The 26,650-nt window shown below is 38.2% G+C and overlaps 1 protein-coding gene across 1 annotated transcript in view; it reads right to left on the bottom strand.

Moving 5' to 3' along the window:
- The window catches only part of LOC137274025 (neutral amino acid uniporter 4-like), a 36,945-nt gene that overhangs the window by 8,548 nt on the left and 1,747 nt on the right, over window positions 1–26,650 (bottom strand). Inside the window, exons 2-4 of the mRNA XM_067806982.1 lie at window positions 12,175–12,443; window positions 675–765; window positions 60–148 (exon numbers count right to left, since the gene is read on the bottom strand). Of these exons, the coding sequence (XP_067663083.1) occupies window positions 60–148; window positions 675–765; window positions 12,175–12,413 (419 nt within the window). The 5' untranslated portion in view covers window positions 12,414–12,443. The remainder of the gene's footprint in view (window positions 1–59; window positions 149–674; window positions 766–12,174; window positions 12,444–26,650) is intronic.

Here is a 26,650-nt window from a genome sequence, read left to right as displayed (position 1 = left end):
TATACACCTCCATATAACACAGAGCTTCACCGCTGAGAACACTTGTGATGCCTACTCACCTGCGACATAGGAGATGGCTGCAGTTGACCAGCAGGTGCATACAATGGACGGCCACTAACCCGATCAGCAGGAGTCCAATGGTCCCTACCTAGAAGTAGACATAGTGTACACATGGCATTCAAATGAGACAGAGAAATCCAAGGAAAGACCTGTCCTTGGGTTGCCAGGATCAGTACAGTTTGCTAAACATAAATAGAAATAACAAGACACAGTCATCAATATCCCCCCCGCATTACCTCCAATTTCAGTCAAAGTCAAACTTGTTGCCATGGAAATGCCCAAAACATTTTATTCAAAATTCCAAAACTATCAAAAGGCACCAGTACACGACTAGACCTATCTATGTGTCAAATTTGGTGAAGAAGTAATGAACGGTTTTAGAGTTTTGCTCCGGAAAAAATAAATATGCTCGGATGGTGTGCATTTAATAACCGCTGAAAAACACATTGTCTACGGAAGACAAGTACATTTACACATGAAATAAACCAGTAAGGAATAAGATAGATGACTCATTAATAGCATGGAGGTCACTGCTAGTTAACTATAAAACCTGTGAAGAAGACATGTTTTCCAGGCCTATATATTTTGTAGCTATCAGATGTCAATGAACCTACCCACAATCCTGCATTCTTCACAGCGATGGGCATGGCCAGGATCCCTGTGCCAATGTTTCCCTTGAGCAGATGCATCAGACTCTGTAGGTTGCTGCAAGGAGAAGAATAGAGGAATTACATAGAATAACAAATTATACATGTCCAATTGGCGTGAACATGGCATGTGTCTTGCGTCCTACTGACAAACAAGGATAAGTCAGACCGTACGTAGGCAGGGCACAGCTTTGAGTGAACCCATCTGGTTTGTGAAAGGGACAGCAGATGTGGGCTAGTGCATGTAGATTGCATGACAATAAAAGTGATTCTGCACATTGCTTCACACGCCCTGCTCATAGGACTCTCACATGGTTGGTGCAGCAAGTTGGTAATATTCAAACAACCTGGGTTCTCTTCGCTCACAATGTCAAGTGCCAGTGGAAGGCACTCATACATGCTAATATGGATCAGTTGTCAATCAGTACTCAACTTATCCTTGTTTGCCAGCATATCGTTTCCATATTGAAATTAGCTGCTGATCTGAATCACAAGGACTTGAAACCCTTGAAACTTCCATCAAGGAAGGTACAGTCATTAACAGGTTTGGACAGTATATAATAGTACAGGATTTTTTTTATTTTTGCGTTTTTTGTCTCATTTTGTCTACATCTGTTGGCTTGAACTCTGTGCAACTGTTAATGTGATGCTTACAGTGGGCATTGTTGAATTTGTACTGAAATGAACTGTGATGATCTTGTTATATTCCATTCCTTTTATATAGCACAAAGCCCCTGTCAGTGACAGTATACACATGATGGCAGTTTTTAGAAATACAAGCCTTTGTGATCTGAAATACCGAGTGAGTTCAGATTTACCCCCAAAAAACCCATTTGTAATGCAAGTTGACAAGAGCAGAGAGGAAGTATTATGCACAACAGATACTGTTCTGGATGTCAGCCTGCAGTGAAACAGGGATGTGTCTTTAGTTTTATGCTGTTTCCACACAGACAAAGAATTAGCTGCTGTTCTTAGTTCCAAGAGTCTACTCTTACCAAAACAAACATTTGTAATGACAATAGGTAAGAGTGGCCAGCATCCTCTGTAACAGGGACTTTAAATGCCCAGTCTAAGTAAACTTATTCTCAGTACTTTTCGTTACACTCCACTACTGACTCTAACAAAACCTTATGGGAGGTTGCATCAGGTAACCTTTGGGATTGACCAATCAGAACACAGTTTACCAAAGCGCAAAAGAGAACATACATTTTTGAAATTTTTATCTCGAAAAAGTTCGTACCCGAACGATTTCGAATGCTATTTAGCGTACGCTCACTTCCGGGTGATGCATATGGCGTACATACAACCATGACAACAGTGAGTAAACAGTTGCTGAAAATAGTGTTATTGGCAATATTCAAGGATGTCAGCTTGCAGAAATATTAGCTAATGGTAACCATGTCAACAGAAACCCCAAAGTGTATATACTGCAGGTCAAATAACTGTGTTATATGCAGATTTTTGTTTGTGGAGAGATCTGTGCCAGTGACCTGAATATTTTGAAAGTCCCTCCAATCCCTAAATAGTAGCCGTTGTCTGATTGGTTATATCTATTTATCCGTCTCGCGTTTGATTGGATGGCCATTGGTTGCTCAAAGGTTACCTGACACGACCTTCTACCAGGTTTTGTTAGACTCAGTGGTGGAGTGTCACGAAAGACACAGACTAAGTTTACTTAGACTGTTTAAATGCCTTAAATATTGGCACTGGTCACATCTACTCAAATGCTGCTTAATATGTGTAAACTATTCCATTCACATGCAACATGTGGTATAAAATAATGCTAGGCGTACATTAGTGGGCAAACAGGCTCCTCCTGTTGTGGTGTACTCTAATTGTCAACCTGCAATAATTATTTTAAAGCATTCTCTGATGAGGAATAACAAGTCCTTATGGTTGATCAACTTCCTTATTGTTCAATAGTGAGGTTTGGGTATACAGATACCTCTACCATTTTCAAGCATGTGTTCTCTGATAAGGAAATCAGATGAGTAGGACTCATGATGATGAGCTTTCTTTCTGTGGTGACTCATAGATAAAGCAGGTCAGCAGATGAGAGCAACGAGGTCATGATCTTGGGCTATGTACCAAAATGGTAACAATTTGCCCTACAAAACACTTATCAATTTCAGATGACATCATAAAAAGCATTGAGTGAGTGAGTGAGTGAGTTCAGTTTTACGCCACACAGCAATATTCCAGCTATATGGTGGCGGTCTGTAAATAATCGAGTCTGGACCAGACAATCCAGTGATCAATAACATGAACATCGATCTGCGCAATTGGGAACCAATGACCTGTGTCAACCAAGTCAGCGTGTCTGACCACCCGATCCCATCAGTCGCCTTACGACAAGCACAGTCGCTTTTTATGGCAAGCAAGGGTTGCTGAAGGCCTATTCTACCCCGGGACTTAGACGGGTCCCAAAAAGCAATAAAAACAAAAATTGGGAAAAACGATAGTCATAGGATATTTAACAATCAATCTTTTATTGTGTAAAAATAAATGCCCCAAACCATTTTAGTTCTATTTCCTTGAGTACTTTAACACCACCACCACCATCATCATCATCATCATGGGGAAGCCTAGTGGTAAAAGCGTTCTCTCATCACACCAAAGACCCAGGTTCAATTCTCCACATGGGTATAATGTGTGAAGGCCATTTCTAGTGTCCCCCACCTTGATATTGCCGGAATATTGCATAAGCATGATAAGTGGCGTAAAACTAGACTCAATCAATCATCATCGTGTGTGACAAGGTTATTTTAGTGATATAACCTTTCTGCACACCATGCTATCAACTCTCTAGTATACACTGGTTTCAGTTTCACATGTGAATACTGAGGCATTGTCTATCACAACATTAAAGCTTCCTTATAGTTTACAACACAACAAATTAATTTGTGTGATTATAGATAATTTCTATCTTCCATTTCCTGTCAACAGTTTCACATCTGAATGTTAAAACACAATTCTAGTGGTTCCATAACCAAGGGTTCTGACTAATCTAATTCTAAGTTTCCAAGTTTCTGTTTGAGAACTAACCAAAAAAGCAATGACAACTGACTTTATGTTATTTCTATTCGCGAGCCACATTTTTGAAAGCCATATTTACATTTCAGTGGAAAACATTACGGAAACATACATCTTTGCGGCTGTCATTTTCTTGAGTATAGAGCACCCAGCATGAAATAGTTACCTGCAATCAATGGAACTGAATATTCATCAAAATTCAAATGTTTTAGAATGCAGTTTTTTTACACGAACTTCAAGGCGAAATATGTACAATGGAATTCAGGTGGAATAATGTAACATGTTACGTTTAGGATTTGTCAGTCGTAAAGCAACAATTCTCTTACTTCTATTACTAAGTGGGAGAGTTTAGTTTTATACCACTTTTAGCAATATTCCAGCAATATTCCAGCAATATCACAGCCCAGGATACCAGAAATAGGCTTCACACATTGAACCGATGTGGGGAGTGAAACACGGAGCTTCAATGTGACGAGTGAATGCTTAAACCACTTGACTACACCAACGCCCTCTCTACTGCTCAGAGTCGGGCACCTAATCGCCAGCATGACAAGAAGACAAAGTCATCAAATATCCCCCACAACAGCAAAATACTCTTCATGAATATGTCTACTAATTATGATTATTACAGTATGTCAATGTTTTGGTGTACATATGGACGAGTGGAAGGAGCGTATTGTAAAGTTCTGCTCTGGAAAAGAACACTACCACCAAATTCAGTCCAGGTCGGACTTGTTTCTAAGGAAACACAAACAATATTTTGATGAAAAATAAAATATTCCCCCAGGGCACATCCAGGGATCATGCTTGACATATGTACCAAGTTTGATGAAGCAAGCACATACAGTTTAGGAGATCTGCTCTCGAGAAGGTGACATCCTCATAGTCACAGCCTAAGGCAGGTTTCCAAGGAAACCGCAAAAGAATATAATTCGTATCTGAGACTAACCCTCAAAAATCACATCTAGGGATCATGCTTAACATGTGTACCAAGTTGTATCAGAAGTATTTTGGGTGATATGCTTCGGACAAAGTATTGCAGATGCAATGACGTACAGAAAGCAAGATGGACGGAACTCATTTTGTTCTTGCAGGGGTTAAAAAGTCAGCCGTCTAACCCACCCAGCCACAGCAGCTGTTTTTGAGTCACTTTTAAAATCTTTACCTCACCAAGAAAGTATAATTCCAAATATCATATGCTACCATTTGATCTCTTTCTAAATGGCATTGTGTATCAGGTAAGAAAATAGTCAAATTATGAGATAAACACACTGTGTTGGAAAATCAGAGGCATATAACAAAATCATAATAGCTCTAAATTTGATTTAAAACCAAACCATTATTCATATTTAAAAAAAATTACATACTGTAACGAAAAATCAGAGGTATACAGAGCGGAGGGGGGTATTACCGATGGACTAAGGGAATATTCAAATGTAACTGAAATTGTGGTGTGTTTCCACGTCCACTTCTCTCAGATTTGTTTCTAGTCAAACCCTAAACAGTTAGGTTCCAGCTGTGCATATATTAGTTACGGTGGTCTTGAAACACTGCACGCCAACAGGAACCGAGAAGTGAGGCATTTACCGATGAAGGTCGGGTCTACCAATCATATTTGTCAGCTATTACCGATAACCAGCTGATAACATAAATTAAAGTTATAAATATTAGTAAACAACAGCAGTTTGCAGTCTGCCCATGGCAGCCAAACTGTTGTGCCAGTGGTGATCATGTGACTGCGGTGGTCATGTGACCAAGGAGCATTATAGTCTCTTTCAAAATTCCTCCCTGCTGTAACACCGGTGTGTCGTTTGCTTTTCAACTTGGTAGATCTACATGTGCAAAGTGGACTGTACCTGCATATTGAAACATTATGTATCCTATAAATATGTACTTAAGATGATGCGGTTTCGGTTATTTAGTTACCAACTATATTTGTTTGGTAAATCAATATATGTCATGCAGTAAACCCCAGAAACTATGCAGAGGGAGAGAGAGAGACGTTTTCATATTATTTTACTGAGCATTTGTAAAATAATTTCTCAGTTCAATCAAATAGTGATTGGTTTAACTGGTCTTTTCTTTTGTTAATCAAAATATATTTTACTGTCATGTGGTTAAATATTTAGGAAGTAAATGCAGTTTCGTATTAAAATCTTTACATATCATCGTTTTTGTCTCAAATGATGTGAACATGGCTTTCCTGTTATTTTTAGCATTTTATCCAAATTATCACAAATTTATGACATAATTATGTCTATAGAACAAATGTTTCAAAGTCAGTTAATAAACTTAGTTTATTTTCAATCATGATTGGATGTTCCGTAAATGGTTCAGTTTCAATCAGTTTGTCATGGTCTCATCGGTAAATGCCGCTCGCCTGTATTTGGTAGTGGGCTTCATCGATACAGACCATAATGGCCCTGCAAAAGGGCTGGAAGACTGCATTCTAGAACAGAAAGATGGCATCGGCATGGTGTCATGGGTTGGCTGATCTATAAATACTGGCTGGAAAGCCCACTTATTGGGAGAGATGACTGGCTTAGCAAGAATGTAGGTCATGAATAATAATGTCAGTAAGAGGCGGGGACCTCAAGGAAGTCGTGTGACACATCGATAGTTGTGGATTGAATATACGCTCTTTTTGACAGGCGATGATTTATTCCACAAGAGGGACTAGCATAGTTTGTGTCATGCGTACTTAATAATTTAATTGTGTATGTGTACATGTGTTAAAAGTGTACATGTATATGTGTTAAAATTAGATTTAGTTGTATTATCGGTAAATGCCACCCCATCGGTAATATCCCCCTCCGCTCTAATATGATCCTGTACCTCTGAATGACTTTGGTTATCCAATCATAATCCAGTATTTGCTGATCATGATAGAATACACATTGATAGTAATGTATATAATGGTCAATGGTGTTAATTACAACTGTTCACATTTATGTCATGGTTTCACTGACTACAATGTGTTATACATCAACTAATGACTTAACTTCGTTTAGTGGCTATCCAACGGTGGTATGATGAACAGGAATGGCTTTGTATAGACAACTTCTTCAGTGGAATAGACGCAATGTTTCAGCCAAGATGCTAACATTGTATCCATAGGAATAAAATATAGCACACAGGAAAAGAAACGCTAACGTTTTTAAATGGAAGACTTAAACATGAATGCTTACTTTTATGAAATTACACTTTTTTGAAAATTGCATTCCTTATGCTGTTCAGTATAGGTGTCTATCCATAAACAGTTGTTCCTGTTTACCACTGATATGTTACTGTATTGTTTACCCATCATGTGTCACATTTGCCTTATAATGGAATCGCTGCAGCCATAGTGCACTCATGCACAACTGACTCTCACACAGATAAAAACTGCACTGTTTCCAGGCACTTCAACCATATGAACATATGATGGGATCAAATATCACATGGTATGATGATTCACCATATGAATTGAGTTTCCCGTTCGGCTAGTATTGTTTAAACACATGGCGATAACAATGGGTATTTCTCATAAACAAGCCTGGAAACAGCTGCCAATGGCTAAATTTTGTATCTGTCCATAACTCTGAACCATACTTTCCCGCACTTTCTTGGAATTCCTACATGAACTTCACATCTGCTTCTAGTTAACCTAGCTAGCAAAATAGTAGGTAATGGAGGTCTAGGTTTATGTGATCTTGGTCTCATTGCTTTCATCTGCATCACTTGCCCCATTTACAACTCCAGCTTGTCCCTGTGTGCTTTCTGAGGGTAATGTGAAAGGAAATAATGACTTACAACCTCTGCAACATCAAATAGAAAAGGTAGAGTACAGACTGACAAACAGAACTGACTGGACATTGGACCTTGATGTGACTGACTGAGCATACCACAGGCAGTTAGACCTTGCTGTGTCTGACTGGGTGTACCACAGGCAGTTGGACCTTGCTGTGTCTGACTGTATGCAGTTGGAACTTGATGTGACTGACTTGGTGCGACACAGGCAGTTGAATCTTGCTGTGGATGACAAGCCATGACGCGGGCAATAGCACTTTACTGTCACTGAATGAATAGTCAGCACAGGCAGATGACCAATTTTTGTAAATGGCCAAGGGGCCCACTCAGGCAGAGGACTCCTTGCAATGACTGGTCATGGGATCATAACAAGCAGCCAACAGTGTCTTCAAAAAGAGACAAACATGGCCCGTTGGGGTCTTGTTCTTACACTATACCTCCATGGATAGACAATGATGGGTTACTGATGATCTAATCTGACCTTGTACAAATTGCAGGAGTGAGGGAAAGTCCCTGTTATATCATTACACTCAAGCATGCTCAGTACTAATGTGTGTCAGCTATCTGGCTACAGCCTCTTAACCTTTGACCACAACAGTCCATGAAACGGAAACTAATAAATCTGTCATTGCACATTAGGCCAACTGCCTAGTTCAATCAGTTCACCTGTCTCACTTCACGGACATTTATCATTATCTGGCTCACTCATCAAGAAGTTGATTGCTCTCTTTAATTGGGTTAAGGACTCTCAACTTTAAAGTGGTATGTTGGCACATCAATTGTATTTCAGTAAATTGCCATTTGTTACAGTGAAAAATTTGCTGTGACAAAAGGTGTAAGAAATCCTGTCAGAACCAGCAAAATATAACCCTGGCAATATGCAGTATTTTGTATTGCACAGACAGCAAGATAAAATGATTCACAATAGAGGATTCATGTACAATGCAACTGAGTCATATCTAAAGTAATGGGTCACAAATACAATATCACCTCACCAAAGTCTTGGTTTGAGAGTGAGAAACAGTTATATTGAATGTTACACAGCGAGCGTCAGGTCGTGGTTAAGTAAGTCAAGCATTTACAAAGGCAGGCAGGTTGACATTAGCTGAATGATGTACTCCAGTTAATCCGTATGTGTCTCCATCCCATGTGTGTGTCAACACAACCAGCCTTTATATACAAAGTCACCAATTCCTGATCATTCAAGCAAGACACGACCATCGCTATTAACCTATAACCTTCCCGTATTCTCCTGTTTACCTTAGTCAAAACATTCTCAAAGGGAGGAAACTCTAGAGAACCACCTTAAAGGCCTGCTGCTAAAATAGTAATAGTACTGAACACTGATACGATATATGACCCATAATAACTATCACGAAAAACTCTAAACATTGTGACCCAATAATAATTATCACTCAATCAGTAACACAATTTACAGAAAATACACCCTCGTAACACTTTCTGGTTATCGTATCCTATAAATTTGGATATATTAGGAACTTCTGTTTGGCAGTGAGTGACAGTGACTGAGCCTATTTTCTACATACTAGCGCCTACAAAAATGTTGCGGTTATCACAACAGAAATCTTGAATTTATATCTGCTCTTGAGTCAATGCAGTTTCAGTTTTATTAAATTTATTGAACATAAATATGCTGTTTAATCAATGAATTACATTACAAAACTTCAATGTGAAAGAATGTCTGTGAGGATTAACTTAAATCTTAGAGATAATCACAAGACGAAAAATATTCTTGTTTCCCCATTTACCAGTTATGGCAGCAATGCTTAAAAGCGTATAGCGATATTTGAGTCAGTACTGCAGTATTACCACCCTATCCCTTTATGGGTTGCTGGTGACCAATTCTATTCTGAATCATCACAGGTCTCACTTAGAGAACAGCAGCAATAACAACAATCAGCTTACCCTATAGTTCCTAATGTATCCTTTTCACAATATTTACTTTTACTTCTTTACTCAGAGAAACTTTATCAGTTATCAGATATTGTTTAATATTTTCTATTCAAGTGATCTGAGAGAGAAATAGCCACTCACCAACTAGCTCAAAGGTAACTTCTTTGAGTGGCATTTTAGAAGTTGAGGTGTACAAATAGGACAAATTGTTACGGATAACAACTTCTTTATTGCGTTATTGCAACGTTTCGATACAGATTCTTGTACCACTGTCAAGCAGGAATGATGACACGCTATAAAGTAGTTGTTATCCAAAACAATTTGTCCTATTAGCTCACAGTAGTGAAAATCCAGTCAGACCAGTAAATCTCCAGTCACTGGCCTGGCTCCCTAGTGAATTTTCATCAGGTCATCATATTGTATCAGCAGCTATCGTGTGTAATTTTTCCTTAGTTTCTACATTAATCAAGCTAGTAAAGTATTTTTTTTGTGGGCTAATAGCTTTCAGGCATAACTGGCTTGCAAAGTTTCGGAACTGCAAGTGATATTTTCAGACATACAATAAAACACTTGTCATTAAGAGAACTAATTCATCTTAACTACGTTTGTCAGCAGAACCTCAAGAGAAGTCTTCCTAATGTCCAAGAGCATTTGTTGTGTTTACTCTTGGATGGCAGTTCAGGATGGTGGACAAGAGATCAAAAACAGAGTCAGTGGCTGAGTTGAACACAGAAGCACCAATGTTTTATTCTGGGTGGGGCATAATGGTCGAAATGGCACACAAAATGGTAAATATGTGACAGAGCACACAATGGAACAGAGTGGCCAATGTTTCCGATGTGGAGACCCGCTCTGTCACTTACACACATGCAAAAGCAGTTGGCCAGAGATTCTTCATCGTCAATGTAGTTGTTGGTGAGGCAACTGCCATGGCTGACATCATGACTAGCCGCACCATCTATTCGCTTCTGTCATTTCCCTGACTGGTCTTCCTGACTGGTCTCCCTGACTGGTCTCCCTGACTGGTCTCTCTGACTGACCATATCAGTGGCCATTAAGCCACATTGTGCAAGGTCACTGGCCTATGCACATGTACATACGTAAGATCCGCCAACGCAGGGAGGTGTTAATTGACATCTATTGATAGCATTTTAGAATTAAGGGCCTTGCCTGGAGGGAGATTTATGATAAGACGGGATACACCAAATCTTTGCTGAATATATAAACCAGACAAAGGGGATAGAATCTAGGTTTACTTTGGACATGTGTTGAAACAAATAGATCGCTCATATATATGAAGTTTTTAAAGAAACTTATTGAAATGGCTCACTCTATGACAACAGTATTTCCAGATCTGTTGTTTCTGTGTAATGGTCAAGACATATTCCATTACCTCTCTTTACACATCTTGCACCCAGATGATAAGGTGCAATGGAAAGATTTTGGCAGACGTCTTTGTAGCCTTTGATGATTCTAGAAACTTCTGAACATCAAGACCTCCAAATCTAAATATTTAACAACCCATCATATCCTTCACCCTAGAAATTTCATCCAAGAATCTCATTTCTGAATGTCCATTTAGATCACTTGGAAATGATAAGTAATGAAGACACTCTTTAGCACGTGGTGACTTGGCAGTCGACGAACGGTATCTTGGTGACCTTTCTGTCAACTTTTCTACAGGGATCATTAAACCTGCGCATCAAAGAAAATCAGCCACATGTAGATAGTTCCAAGTGTGCACATCTTAAAAAGCATGGAGGTCGTCAATGGCAGCATAAAAAAATAAACTTGCCATTTTCCTAATCATCAATGCTGAGAAACCCTTCCATCAGTTATTTGCTTGAAGATCGGTAGATGGGGCAGTGTTCCAACATGGGCTGATTGTCACAGAATCGGTCATTGTTGGCACAGGTACTACAGGTGTCATTCTCTTCCCACAGAGGTTACTTGTCATATCTTCCTAAGAACCTCTGTTCTGATATAGTCATATTTCGCGGTTCTCAAAAAATGGCAGCAAATTTATCCCCCTTTTTCCTGTCCGATCAGAACACGTGTTACATCGACTTAGATTCAACTTGACAAATGCAAGCAATGTGGAGAAACAAATATGACATGACTGAGTTCTGTCTAGAAGAAACATTTGAGTATTGCGCTTGGGAAGAGGTTCTAGTTTTCACGATACATCCAGAAATTACCAAGATCTTTTGAAACAAGGTTGCTGATTGCACTACTAAATCTGATTACCTCCAATCACGAGTCTTGAACACTCACAACATGAAAGGGTCATATTAGAACAGAGGTTATGAGGAAGATGTGGCAAGTAATCACTGTGGGAAGAGAATGAACAGGTGTACCCCAGGTATGTTTCTGTATTATGTGTACCCTAACAAAAAACAAAGAATACAGAAACATACCTGGTACCCTAAACAGCCAATGAGTCCATATTCTTCATGCCAAACACAGAAAATGTATGCAGATGTTCCCGTTCAGCTTATTGTGAATGGTACTGTGGATAACGAAATAATCATAACAGGGTATACTCGTTTTCCAGCTAATACTATCAAATGTGCCTAAATTCTGATTTAAAAAGCAAACTAAAAAGGGCACAGAGCAGGATGGACATGTTCTGAGGCACATTTCTGTATACAGAAATTGCCTGGAGTACACACCCATGCTGACAATGACTCCTCCAGCCTGACTGTCTCCAATGCTAGGGAACTGATCTTACCTGGTAGCATGTTCCATCATGGCCCGACTGTCCTCAACTGGGATTTGAGATGGCACTTGGTAGGATTGACTCTCAACTTCAACTTGAATGACAGGCAGTGCTGGGTCGTTTGATGGCGTCCTGCTGATTATAGGAGGTGGAGGAGCTGCTGAAACATTGCCGGTCAGCTTCACATTTTCCTTCCCAGAATCCATCAGCAGGGGAGTAGTTTCTCGACATGCCGGCTTGTCGGGCTCCATTTTGATGACAGACAGCTCTTTAGCCTCACTCTGAAAACAAAGCACAAAACTTACTTAACTTATTGCTATTTGTTGAAATTATCAAAACAGTTTGAATTATCAAAATGGTGGAATTATATTCTATTATACTTTAGAAGTATTTTGGATGCAAATATTAACATATTTTTATACATGAAATAAAACCAGCAGAGTATTTCACAAAGTGTTACTAGTTATCTGGGAATTATTAGCATCTGTCAGCCAAGGTATGCTGAATTTGTATTAAAAGAAACAACTTAAGTTTTGCTGTATTCACCGCATTTTCAAGTGTGAATCTACATTCTACATGCCAAAATAAGCCCAGATCACATTTGCACTGTACATTCTAAAATACATTTCAAAACAATTTGGACTTAGATGTTTTCAGTTCATGCCAGATTATAACCTGGTTATTTTGTAATGACATGGTTTTGTCAGTTATGATGCACTGGTGGGTGATTTCATTGCTCATGATTGGTTCTGACAACATTTGGGTGGGAAGCTGGGTGTATTTATGTCTAACCAGCTTTATGAGTGTACTAATTCTGAGCGTCACAATGGAGTACCAAACACAACCCAAGCTCAAACAGCATTAGAAAAGCCCTTGTTTTAGTTACAACCATTTTCCACCAACTGTGACTTGTAAAAACAAATTGTTCTTGATATCATTTTACACGTGAAAATCTGGGTTAGAACTGGTCTTGATTAACCCAACCTTGTCTACCCATGAACATCTGGGTCAGAATTGGTCCTCAGTAACCCCTTGTCTACCCATGAACATCTGGGTCAGAATTGGTTTTGACTAATCCACCCTTGTCTACCCATGAACATCTGGCTTAGAATTAATCTTCAGTAAATCATGCTTGTTGTTAGAGGCAACTAATGGGATTGGGTGGTCAGGCTTGATGACTCAGTTGACACGTCCTCATATTCCAATTACAAGAACAATGCTCATATTGTTGATCACTGAAATGTCTAATCCTGAAACGATCAAATACAGACCACTGCCATACAGCTGGAATATTGCTGTCTGCTGTGCAAGGCCCAACTCACTCATCCACTCGCTCACTAGTAATTATTTACTTTATATATAAAACTGAACATTAGCAATTTTGAAAATTGAGCATAAGTTCTAACTTTACATGGTGGACTAGTTGGTGTTATATCATAAAACCACCATAAAATGGACCCCTAACTATATGACGATGATCAGGTTATGTTACATCTGCAACATGTAAGTCAAGACAGACTCTGATCAGTTGGTGTTATAGGGTCAGGGTCAATTGCGCCATAACGATATGGATAACCTCCATAACGAAGCTGTTGAGTAAATATATCACGTTATCACTGCTATTCACTGTAATATAATGTTTCATTGATACCACCTTTATTGTAATAAGAGACCATCACAATTAGAAAATGGCTTAGAGCTATTCAGGACAAGTTAGATAACCGCTTCCCACATCTGAGTCTTTTGTATGTGTTTTCAACGATGATCCAAACTTTTCCCTCTCCGCACTGCAAGAGAGTGTTTGATCATGTGGCTTCCTGTTTTATATATAACTTGTCACTGGCAAACGACTGATCTTGCTGAATTTCACTTGCTATGTTTGGTTATACAAGCAGTTGATTTTGCATCTGAAGTGATATTAACGATCTCAGGTAAATAATATCCATATTTATTTACTCTTTACATAATGTAACTTCCGTATTTCAATTGTCAATAAAATGTCTCTCCACAAGAACTGGGCATCCGCCCTACCAATGAAACTGTTTAAGCACTCCGATCAAGCATGTACTTCCCCAATATAAGAAGCCTACCTTGTTCTGTGCCTGATATTGCTTAATGCAAGCAGACAGACAGATGTTATTGACGCAAGCCGCATGGGCCAGGAGTACAAAATTTACAAGGGTCTTACACCCTTTCAAAACAATGTTTGACCAATAACCTTCAACCTTCAGTAGAATGAGACACAAAATGTTTCGACATGATATTTCCTGAACAGTCATAGCGAGTGATGGCTCAGGATGGCATAGTTAATTATAAAAATGATTAAATGTGGGGGTTTTGTTAAATGACAAGTGAAACAAAGAAACAGTATATTTTTTGGATAGATTTATTGACACAAACAAATAAGAAATTGCAAAGTACCCCACTGCCACTGGCAGCTTAATTATTACTTAGTGGTAGTACTTCTTTATCTTCTTTATCTCAAATAACACTGAATCATGCATGATGCACAGAAATTATCAATGTATAGCAAATGCAAATCGTTGGAAGGGAGGTAACTCTGAATTTGCTTTTCTTGTGTCATCTGCAAAACCTGGGAATGGCTACGAAAAGATTTGCCCCATATTCCAAAAATAATTTTTGACACAACATTCTGATGTAGTCCCTATGAGTATTAAGTTTAGGGGAATTACACTGCAGAGATTTAATTAAGACAATACCTGCGGGAAAAACAGCAAGATGTTAGATTTGATTGATACACACAGGTTTGCTGAAGTGTACGATTCGATACCCATGCTTTAAACAGTTCAAAAATTAATTTTGCGGTGTTCCGGCTCAGGAAAGATAAACAAAAATCAAAGGTACCTCAGCCCCTGATCAACTCGTGACCAATGAACAACTTATAATATAGATGGCAATTATGTTAGATGTTGTTTCTTACACGGAATGTTTCATAGACACATCTCTATCTTGAGAGCTTTGAGTATTAATATTTTCTGATGATAACTGTACACATTTATAAACTGAAACTTTTTACTATGATATTTCTTTAACTGTATACATTTTAGATGAGTGTATGATGAACACTTGAGTTAAAAGTGAAATTCGTCTTCTATGTCATTAAGATTCCAGTTAGTACAAATACAGTACACAGGATGCAGTGAAGCAGGTGAAAACAGTTCACATGGACATGGTGCATACATGGTGCATACATGGTGCATACGGTATATTGCAAAGCTGCACTACGGAATTCAATATCATCACGTGATCATAATTATGCCTTATCAATAATTATGTCAATAAACAAACCTATCAACATTTAACCCAAGTGGTATAATAATGAAATCTATGACTAAACACAAAACAACCTCATATCTTCGTGACATTCATGAAAGAACACAAAATTGAAATAGCTTTTCTTCAATTTTACTAGAAGTGTGTCATCATGAGCTTGATGATTTCAACCAGGTAAGTTTGTGGGCTCAGACACAATGAATTTCACTCAAAAATAAAAATATGACTTGTTGAATTGAATCCCACAATGGAAATAGTGAGAAAAATCTCATGAAAGTAGATTTGTATCCATGTGCAAAACAGCCACTGGCCCAGTAATATGTGGCCAGTAAAAATCCAGTCGGTTCAGTAAATCTCCCTGGTCATTGGCCTGATCGACTTGTGAATTTTTATGGGATTTTTCCTAAATTTATGAGGGAAATAAAAAAGGATCACATTAAAGAACAAATGTTCCTCTATTTATTCCAAGGTCACAAACACTGTATGCAGACCTTGTGAAGAAAGCTGAAAAAAAAGGGAACACTAGTGCTTCTATGTGATCACTTATTTTTCCCCCTGAGTATATATTACTTTATTTGATTTGTTAAGTTATAATACACTTTTAAATTATGCAACATATGATATGATAAAAATTATGTATTTTACCTTTTTGTTATTTCTTGCCTTTCTTATATTATACATTCAAATTCTGGGCTAGTTAATTATGTTGTGGGATAGTACCTTTCTGACATGGCTAGCTCGACCCCCCCCGCAAAAGCTGGAAACTATTTCACACACTGATCTGTATCATACTGATATCACCAAGAAAAACCTGGTAATGATACAGGCAAAGAAGGGAAGCGCAGCATCTGTTTACTGGAGAAATATGTTGTGATGTTCCATGATCCCCCAATGTGAACTTCACACTGATCTACAGAAGTCAGCAAGATGACATCCAAATATAGCTGTGACAGCAACACCTCAGCTCTTCTTCTCTGGTCACCTGCTTTTGCTTAAATTGTCGCCCCTGAAGTTCAAGTCTGGGGAACACAAAGGTCAATCCATGATGCCTTGTTATGCATGAAGATGATCATCAGAACTTGACAAAACATCACATCATGTTAATAAAGAAGCTGTTCATTCATAAAAATTATCTGATTCTCCAACTTCTAAAAATGACACACACAAAAGTTATTGGACAACTGCAAAGAGCAAGCAATGTGATCCATCACTGAAGACAATCCTGTTCAATGCTGTTCAATCCAGCACATCTGCAGACCCATAGCAAACATCAAACATCAGGAGAGGTTCTGGGGATGATCGTTTAGCTCCAATCCATCTGGTGTGCAGTCAATTCCTAGTGATCTGTACTGCCCCTCTCCCTCTGGACACTTAACTAGTGAGGTTTTTAAGCAGATGAAATAATCTGATTTGTATATAAATTATAATGTGGTGTAGCCACACATGTGAGTCGTAGTCTGACAACTACAGTCCAGGCCAACTGGTGCAACATACTGTCAAGCATTAATGTGGCCCATGGCTCATTCGCGCTGCTAATTTGTGATACTAGTTTATTGATGAAAGTTGCAAGCACAAGTGGGTGCATACAGGCACAACATAAATGTACATCATTAGTATCAATATTATTTCGCGGATGGCTATTGCAGCCGAGTTTTCATGTTTAATGTGCATTGCCTTGGCACCTGTTACTAGCTAGAGGTTTTGTGAATGAACTTGTTGTGACAAACTTTGATCAGATGACCAACAAAATATTTTCTCACTACTTCCAATAACAGCTTCACCATTTTATTTGAGTGACAGTAGCTTTTATTGTTACAAAATATATCTACACAAGAAGACAAAGTCATCAGTATCTCGTGCAATGGTAAAATACTCTTCATGCATGTCAAACAATTATGACTATGTCAAATGTTTTGGCATGGATACTACCAAAAGGTGCTAGTTCACCACCAGACCTATCTATGTGCAAAGTTTTCGGGGGTTTAAAGAGCTTGTCTCATGTAAGAATAATCACTGTAAATATTCTCAGCTCTCCCAGTGTTGAGTCAGTGCAATCACTGAGTAAATGTAGACTGTCCCCCAGTCAGCAATATTACAACCAATTAATATAATATAACAATTAACATAATAACCTACACATGCACCTTTGTGTTGGACTCAGAGCATGAGCACTAGCATTCAGACATTCAGTCAGTGGTCCTTATTTTACATGGTCACTAACTACACAATGTGTTTTCAGTGAAATATTTTGTGAGATTATCTTCAAACAACAACTCGACTTTCAGTATTGTAAGATGAAGTAACAGCATGTTTAATCAAGAGGTGTGACTAACAGAATAACCAGGTCAATTCCATCAATGTTTCCCAACTACCGTAAATGTAAACTACAGTAACTTTGCTGGATCTTTGCAGCATGGCAACTGACTAATTCAATACAGAAGAACCTGAAAACAATGATCTCCTACATCAGGTGTTGACACACAACAAACAGTGGGGTACAGTCTAGCCGTGGTCCCCTAAATCTATTACATCAGGTCACTCTGACCCACAACAAACAATGGGTACACAGGGGTAGGGGGTGGGAAAGACTTGCCCTGGTCCCACAGATCTATTACATCAGGTCACTGTGACACACAACAAACAGTGGGGTACACCAGGTGCAGTCTAGCCCCAGTCCCACGGATCTATTACATCAGGTCACTGTGACCCACAACAAACAATGGGGTACTCAGGGGTAGGGGGTGGGAAATACTTGCCCTGGTCCCACAGATCTATTACATCAGGTCACTGTGACACACAACAAACAGTGGGGTACACCAGGTGCAGTCTAGCCCCAGTCCCACAGATCTATTACATCTGGTCACTGTGACACACAACAAACAGTGGGGTACACAAGGTGCAGTCTAGCCCCAGTCCCACAAATCTATTACATCAGGTCACTGTGACAAACAACAAACAGTTGGGTACTTGAGGTACAGACTCACCTGGTCCAATACATCTATTACAATTTACATCAGGTCACTTGCTCTATGAAAACGTGAAACAATGACATAAGTCAACCAAGTCAGCAAACCTGACCACCTGATCCCACTAGTCACCTCTTAAGAGAAGCATATGCTGCTGAAGACTATTTCTAACCTGGATCTTCACAGTTAGAAACCCACCAACTGTGAAGATCTGACTACATTTAGTCACATGTTCACAGAAGGATATTACATATGAAGTTTATGACCAGTGAATTACAGAACATTCATAATGATTCAATGAAAAAGCTATAAGCACAGCTGAAAAGAGAAAGTGTTTTCGGGAGAACACCCTATCCAGGCAACACACTGGCCGGTATCTAGATTTGGGAATTGGTATTTAAAATTTCACAATTGATCATTGGCTAATTACCAAAGAGCATCATTTTTCAGATTTTCCTAATAAGGATGTTATTGCAAATAAGTGTAACATGAGCCCTAACTGCACGACCTGCATTTGCAAATTTCCTGTCCAATGTAAAATGATGCAGCTTGCTACTTTAAAGTGATGACCAATATATCATATATATAAACTTCCTGGAGTCTTCAAGCAATGTTTAGTCATGACTTGTGAAGTGAATTTTTTACGAATTAAACATGTTTTCAGACACTGACAATTGTGGAGATATGTTCCATGGCCAAGTGTTTCAAACATTAAAACAGTAGTGCCAAAAATCATTTATGTAGTGTGAGAAAATGTGATCGATTACTCAGTCATTTGGTAACTGCGACTGATCTTCGATTATTTCAATTAATCGGAACACCACTTATGAAAACCTAACCACTGTACAGACTGAGTAGGATCCCACAGTGAGTCTTCAACCTCAGGAACAAATCCAGGCATTATCATGTCTTCCTTAATTGCCTCACTAGAAGAACATGTACAATGCTCAAGCTGCGCTGATAAGATACAGATGTCTAAAAACATAACTACCATCTTTCCTTCGAAACGACACTTTTTGAGCAAGAGTCGTGTAATTTCTGAAAACACATAAGGTGCTGATGTAAGCCCAAAAGGCAAAGTCACAAACTTGAAATAAGGTTTTGCTTGCACTTTGTTCACCCATGCAAGATGTAAAAAACTCAGTATGACCCTCGAAAATGTCTACAGGTCCTGATCACTTCTTAAATATGTTCCATTGCCAAGTGTTTAAACAGTAAAACAGTGGTTCTACATCATCACTTGTGTACCATTATGACAAAATGTGTTCCAGTGCTTAGACGTTTGGTCACTGCCTCCAAGTTTTGACTATTTCACAGAATTGGAACATCACTACGGGTCTTCAACAAAAGATCTCATGAAACATGCAATAAATGAACTTAAAGAACCAAAAGTCGGCAAATGAGTGCTGTTCAAGCCATTACTTACTGTTTTTTCAAGCTCAGCCATGGTTATATAGCCACAACACTCACATGCATGTGTTCCAGACTGGCCACCAGTATTGAAATACACCACAAATACAGTATATGCAAATGACATGAAAATGTTATTTATCTTAGTTTATCTCTCTGACTAGTCATTGTTAATGAAACATAAGCAGGGAATATTAAGCAGCAATACAATATTACAATACAAATGTCCCAAGCTGTTATGGGCTTCACCGAGAGCAGATGTCTGCCTCCAATGTCATGGTTACATGAGTGAGTGAGTGAGTGAGTGAGCGAGTGAGTGAGAGGGAAAGTGAGGAATAGTTGGGTTTATGCCACAGTTAGCAATATTCTAGCAATATCACAGTGGGGACAGCAAAAATGGGCTTCACACATTGTAGGTATCAGACTCAGGTCTTTAGCCTGACAAGCAAAGGATTTAACAACTAGAATACCCCACTGCCCCAGTTAAATTAGGAAGTCCGCAGTTGCAAGACTTGAACTCTGAGGAAACTTACAAAAACGGAAATACAATTTACAACAACATATATAAACGGCCCTAGTCCCTGGAGTATCATTGAGCCTTCTGTCAAAATGATCTTTTACGAAACGGATGAACTTAGCCTCATATCATACATATAAACCACCTTGCCCAAAACTGAGTTGATGAAAGGTAATCTGATGCAAGTGAAGAAGTTAGCAAGTGATGTTTGCAGTGAACCATGATGACGGGTGTAGACTACTGGAAGGGATGCATTTCTTACTAAATAAGTGTAATCCCACGAAATATAAAAATGTGGATATTAACATAATAATTCACAGAAACAGACATGTTTACCATGGATAAAACGGACAATAAGAAAGCAGAGAAGTTTATTATATTTATGCTAATAATGTTAACTTTATTGTTTATTTACTTGTTGCACTTTGTGGTATTGGGTTTCACCAGTTCAAGTTAAGAAACACTAAATGGAACCCTGATAATACTTAACACAAATGAACATATTTAAATGGCCATTTACTAAAATTCTCTGAAACATTCTAAACTCATAAACATATTTGCATTTCCTACAAAATCAGACGTTTTTCTAGAAAGATCGGAATGTGGATTTTGTAAATCACTTTTTGGATTTGAAATTCACAGTAACTGAGAGTGGTTGGCACCTCTGAACAAATATAGGAACACAAGAACAGACCTTTGGTATTTTAGGTAGGTAGTAGGTCTTCTCGTTATCAATATTAGGTAAAACTGTCCTAGCTCCATTCTCCAAAAGGTCCACAAATGAATGGAACGACAAGCAGATTTTTCTTGACACAGACTAAACATACCTTTAGCAATGGTTACGTCACATCTACCAGGACTAGGCTGTTGAAATGTCTATATAAAAACTACCACTGAGTTCTACTTGCTTCTAACACAAGAATTTAAACCATAACATCAAATGATAGCCATGTGACTTAAATACTTCTTTGGAAGCATTGAAGTGTTTTCAGTCAAGTTAGCACTAATTGTGTACACGGTTCCAGTTTCATTACCATGACAAGTGTCTCAAAGGTTACGCAATGTCATGCAAACAGACCATGATATCTTTCACTGCTTGTTACTGTGAATGCTTTATGTGTATCAACTAGATATTGAGGCCATGATGATAGCAGTAAAAACAAGCAAATGTCTGAATACAGATTATAACAATGGAAGAGATTGTTATCTTCAGCTCTCAAAATTATCTAAACCATCTGAAATGTTTGCCACAGTTCAACCAATAATCGGAAACAGCTGGCAATGTTTTGATACTATTACAGCGTATCAAGGCTACAACAACAGAACTAACAGTGGCAGAGACAGACTTACATTTAGTCTCTGAAATATTTTACATATTTTACAGAAAAAACAGTTCCTAAATCATATTCATAAAAGGAGTCCAGTGACCTTTTAATTTTTGTAGTAATCTTGAAGTGCAATATATTCTAGACCTTCTGTATTGGGCATAATTGTTTCAGGGTCTATTTGAGTCAATGAGTAAAATAACCGAATCACCACCACCACCATTATCATCATCATCACCAACCAGTAACATCACCAATCACTACTATTACCAGCAGCACCACTGTCACTGTAGTCATCATCATCATCATCATCATCATCATCATCATCATCATCATCATCACAGACAGATAACTGCTCATAACTTGCAGACTGATGTTCCATCATATCATCCTGACAAGACAGGGATCGGTTTCAACACTCTCAGGATGGAACAGTGCAGGAAAAATACAAAAATACAGCTACTGCAGGTAAATTTAATTGTCTCTTTCCACCAGGAGTGAACATCTCATCTGCAATGGTTCATGTTGAGTGACTGAGTGAGTTTAGTTTTATGCCTCTTTTTAGCAATATTCCAGGAATATCATGGCGAGGGACACCAGAAAATGGGCTTCACACATTGTACCCAAGTGGGGAATCAAACCCTGGTCTTCGGCGTGATGAGCGAACGTTTTAACCACTGGGCTACCCCACTGCCCCACAGTTTCTGATTGCTGATTCTTCAAGGTGAAAGGAAATTAGATCTGAGGAAAATGTCAGAAACCAGTAATCTGTGAAAAACGTTAATTAGCACATGCAGTGTATCAGAATACAGTGATGTCTGGATAGGCCCCTCGGTCTACTGACAAGGATAAGGATGTTATAGTCATGATACATAGGGAGTCTCACCCGAGTGTCTTTTGATATCATAATATTATCAAGAAAAATAATAATAATATATATTTGTTATCAGTGGGTGAAATTCTCTCTTCGTCAGTCTTCAGTGAAAAATGTATATATCTAAACAAAGTACTGCAATTTGACTTGCAGGGCAGCAATGTCACAATGCAGCATTATGACATCATCAAGTTCACGATGTCATATTTCTCAGAGCATTGTGCAAAATCTAATGTCAAAATGATATTTCCCTGGAGATATTGCAGAATGTTAAACGATCTTCTGTTGCATTTTTATCAAACAAGTTAATGATTTGTTTTCAAACAAGCAAAAGCCAGTTTGATACAAAATCTTCCATGACTTTTATAGACATGTCATTCCATGGAAGGTTGTTTAGTATTCTGTTTACTACATAGATTGGTAAAAGCTGCCTAAAGGAAGATGACTCTCAGCACTAGTACCATTGTGACAGAGGTGTAAACATTGTGTCATCATAGCTGCATGTGTAATATGTAATAACATTGTAGATGTATTTAACAGTGATATCTTCAACAGGTGAGTAATGATGTTTGATCTCACACAAGTAATATCTCTAAACACCAATTTGGATGATAAATAATGGAGACAGTATTTTTGATTCTGCATCCTGTTATCGTATATTACCGTGTATAAGCCAAATTTTGAGGACTAAAAACAGCTGTCTGTAGAAGGGGGTCGTCTTATCTATGAGACAAAACTTCACAAAAGTATTTTTCTCGTCGTCAGTGTCCTATCAGGATCCTACAGTTTAGCAGTACACCTGCTAGGAAGTTTACAGCGAATACACTTTATTTACAGCCACTTTATTATAAATGATCAATAAAGTACAAATCGAAGTATACGGTTTTCATTATTTCAAATATTTTTTGCCCTTAGTCATTATTAAGTTCCATACATACCTAGTAACCTATTTACACACAATAATAATGAAAACAATTAAAAAAGAAGTTGCAATCCTATCTGGTCGTAATTTGCAAAACGATGTGCCAATCCAATCAGCCGTTTCCTGTCATTTCACGTATGGTGATTGCTTCTTGTTGTTTTGTAATGCCATGCAAGTGATACACAAGTACTGTTAATAGGGGGTCCGATTGCTATTGTTTTGTTGCACAAGCTCTTTCAGGAAGTGGGAGATTATTGGAGTGGTTTGCACCTGACACAGATAGTGAGAAAATGGAAATTATACACTGTAAGATAAAACTTCTAAATGCCTTGACACTGACAGACCCAACATGTTGACATGAATGTGCCACTGATTTTGTATAAAACATGAATATATTTGGCAATATCCAAGTGATATTATTGAAATATACAGCAGAAAGAAGCTCAAGGATATATTAAAGATTCTAAACAAAGACAAATCAGGGTACGAAATCCTCTATGGTACAGTACCCAACAACATCTGGTGTTATGCGTGATTGTGCTGCTGCTCCTACAGCTGGGGGTGACTATCTGTCATACAGATCCTGGAACAAATATATCCAAGAAAGCTCATGCAAGACAGGAGTATGTGGCGAGTCTGAACTACTTTATTCTTTCCTCATCTTTCTGCAGTACAATATCTCTACATGAAGCAAGCACAGATTCTCTGACTTCACTGGGGATCCTTCACAAATTATCCAGATCAGATATATTTAGAGATGAAGCATTAGTCTAATATTTCCGGTTTATAAATGTTAATAGTAAATAATCCATATCATACATGAACACGATTTCAAAAACCACAAATTTAAAACATTTGGTGACTCAGCTTTGCATTTTCCATGCTTTTGATTACAGCTGTTCCCTACATGAAACAACAAACATTAGCTTGAATGTTGCATTATTATGTTGCAGTGTTATTTGTTGTGACACTGTTTCTGTTGACATTCAGTAGGGGGTGCAGTGCTGTTATACGTTTGGACTAATAGTTCTGGAATATATGACAAAGTTCTACAAACCCATGAACTCTGCCAGCACAGTCTAACCAATAATATTATGGAATGTCAAGAACGGTTACACATTATACAAGGAGCAGGCTTTTGCCTCAGTAATCTTACATTAGAAGAAGTTGAAAGGAGATCATTGTTCACCTGGATTCTTAGCCTCATCCCATTTTGGAAGCTTCCCCACTGTAGTTGCCACGAAAATATTTCATTTATGTATAGTGTAATAAAGCACACTTTCACCCTGAACTATTATCGTTAATGCAAGAGGACGAGTGCTTTAACGATATAAGAGTTCAGGGCGAAAGTGTGCTTTATTACACTATACATGGTGGTAGAACGTACTGTATTTCTTTTCTAAGATGCCGTATTTAATAATTTCTAAACCTAATTTCAAATAATCTATGGCAGAAAACAAACGACGGTGTCTGTGACCTAAATTAAGAATCCTCGCACAGGGCTAACTGACGTGCTGTTCTTTTGATGTGTCAGCCCCCTATGTTAAGACAAAGGTTACTAGAAAAACAAATGATGAACAGTTTGGTGAAGGTTTATGTTCCGGTTAAATATCTTCTCTAGATCATTTTAATTACATCTGTGATTCTCTTAAACCATACAAGGCAAAATGACCATCTCATTTCTACTACCAACAAAAGTTTAGATCCGTACATTCCGCTGAAGCTGACTAGTCATGCAACATTCCACGACTGCATTGTGGGAATGTAAACATTGCAAACATGACCGTGTCTCTGTAAAGTTTTGAGTCGAACTATAAGGCATTTTATCCTTTGGAAAACACAAACATAATGTTTCCACCAGTGATGTTAGCTGTTTGACGCAACTGCAAACCAAGAAATGGGATGCGACGAAGCAGTTTACTGTGGCAGGCTGTATGAGGTAATGGCAACTGACATCCACCGTGACGTCGGTTACATTGTGACGTAATGCAAAAAAAGTTTGATTACGAGGGGGCAGACTGGAATGGCACAGCGATGTCAACACATTCTGACGTAATGCAAAAAGTGCACATTATCGTCTGATAAAGTATTGTCAGCGTCTTTGATCTTTCACCGAAGCATCTTAGAAATGATATTAATACATCTCTGACTGCATATTTTACTGAGCGGAACAGGTATTGACACTATTTTCTACTGACGTTGTAATTCCTTAGCAGCAATTTGTACTGAAAGGTTAAGACTGTGTGATAACATGCTGCATGAGTTAAATACTCCCCTGGGAGTTGAGTTGGTTAAAAGAATGACTGAAAAAGGACATCTGTTGATCAAGGGACCACTCAAGCGCCTTGAGCATGTTGTAGTTGTGACGATATGTGCGCTTAATTAATATCCTATCATATCATTGCTAAACTTTCATATTTAAATTAGATTACATTTGTTTATCATATCACACTTCATAGTTGTTTGGTGGTTTTACATAGAGCCATTTTGGTATTATAAACTGATTTCTCTTACAAACCAGTCTAGTGATAACTGCAACTTGGAAATCAACACGTAACGGTTGAGCATTCAAACAATTCAAGTGGATTTTTCACTTTTGATAAATATGCAAATCTACAGCACAGTAAGCATAAAACAAACATCTGTGGCTTTTGTTCATATACACTTTCGCCAAACACTAACTCACAATATACAGAAAATACCAGGCAGAAGTTACCAGTTAAAGAGTGGGTATATACTGGACAAAAATAGTTCGGGATATATGCAAATTTTGAAATTTTGAATTCGTAAATATCTGTTTACTCACTGACACACTGATAAAATATCAATCATAAAATTGCCAATATCCCTAACTTATTTTGTCCAGTATAATATGTGACCAGTTGCAACATAATTATAGCATGTTTGATATTGTATGGTTATCATTTCCATAGAGCTCAACCAAGCAGTGTGACCAATAAAGTTGTCACAATACTCTGTTGTCTCACAGATTTACATCCTCTGATGTTTATGACACAAAAAACCTATTCATGTACTGCTTCATGAGTTGTTCGGGTATTGTACTGATTTTCAAAGAGAAATGTTCATAAATGTTTGCAAAACCATTTGAAATTAGTGTACCTAATCATTTAAAATAGATACATTCATGAGCTTCCTGACATTTGCGCAGTAACTTGTATC

Source organism: Haliotis asinina, chromosome 2 (assembly GCF_037392515.1).
Source record: "Haliotis asinina isolate JCU_RB_2024 chromosome 2, JCU_Hal_asi_v2, whole genome shotgun sequence".
NCBI lineage: Eukaryota > Metazoa > Mollusca > Gastropoda > Lepetellida > Haliotidae > Haliotis > Haliotis asinina.
Note: the sequence above shows the minus strand (reverse complement) of the source record. Positions and strands in the feature narration are given on the sequence as shown.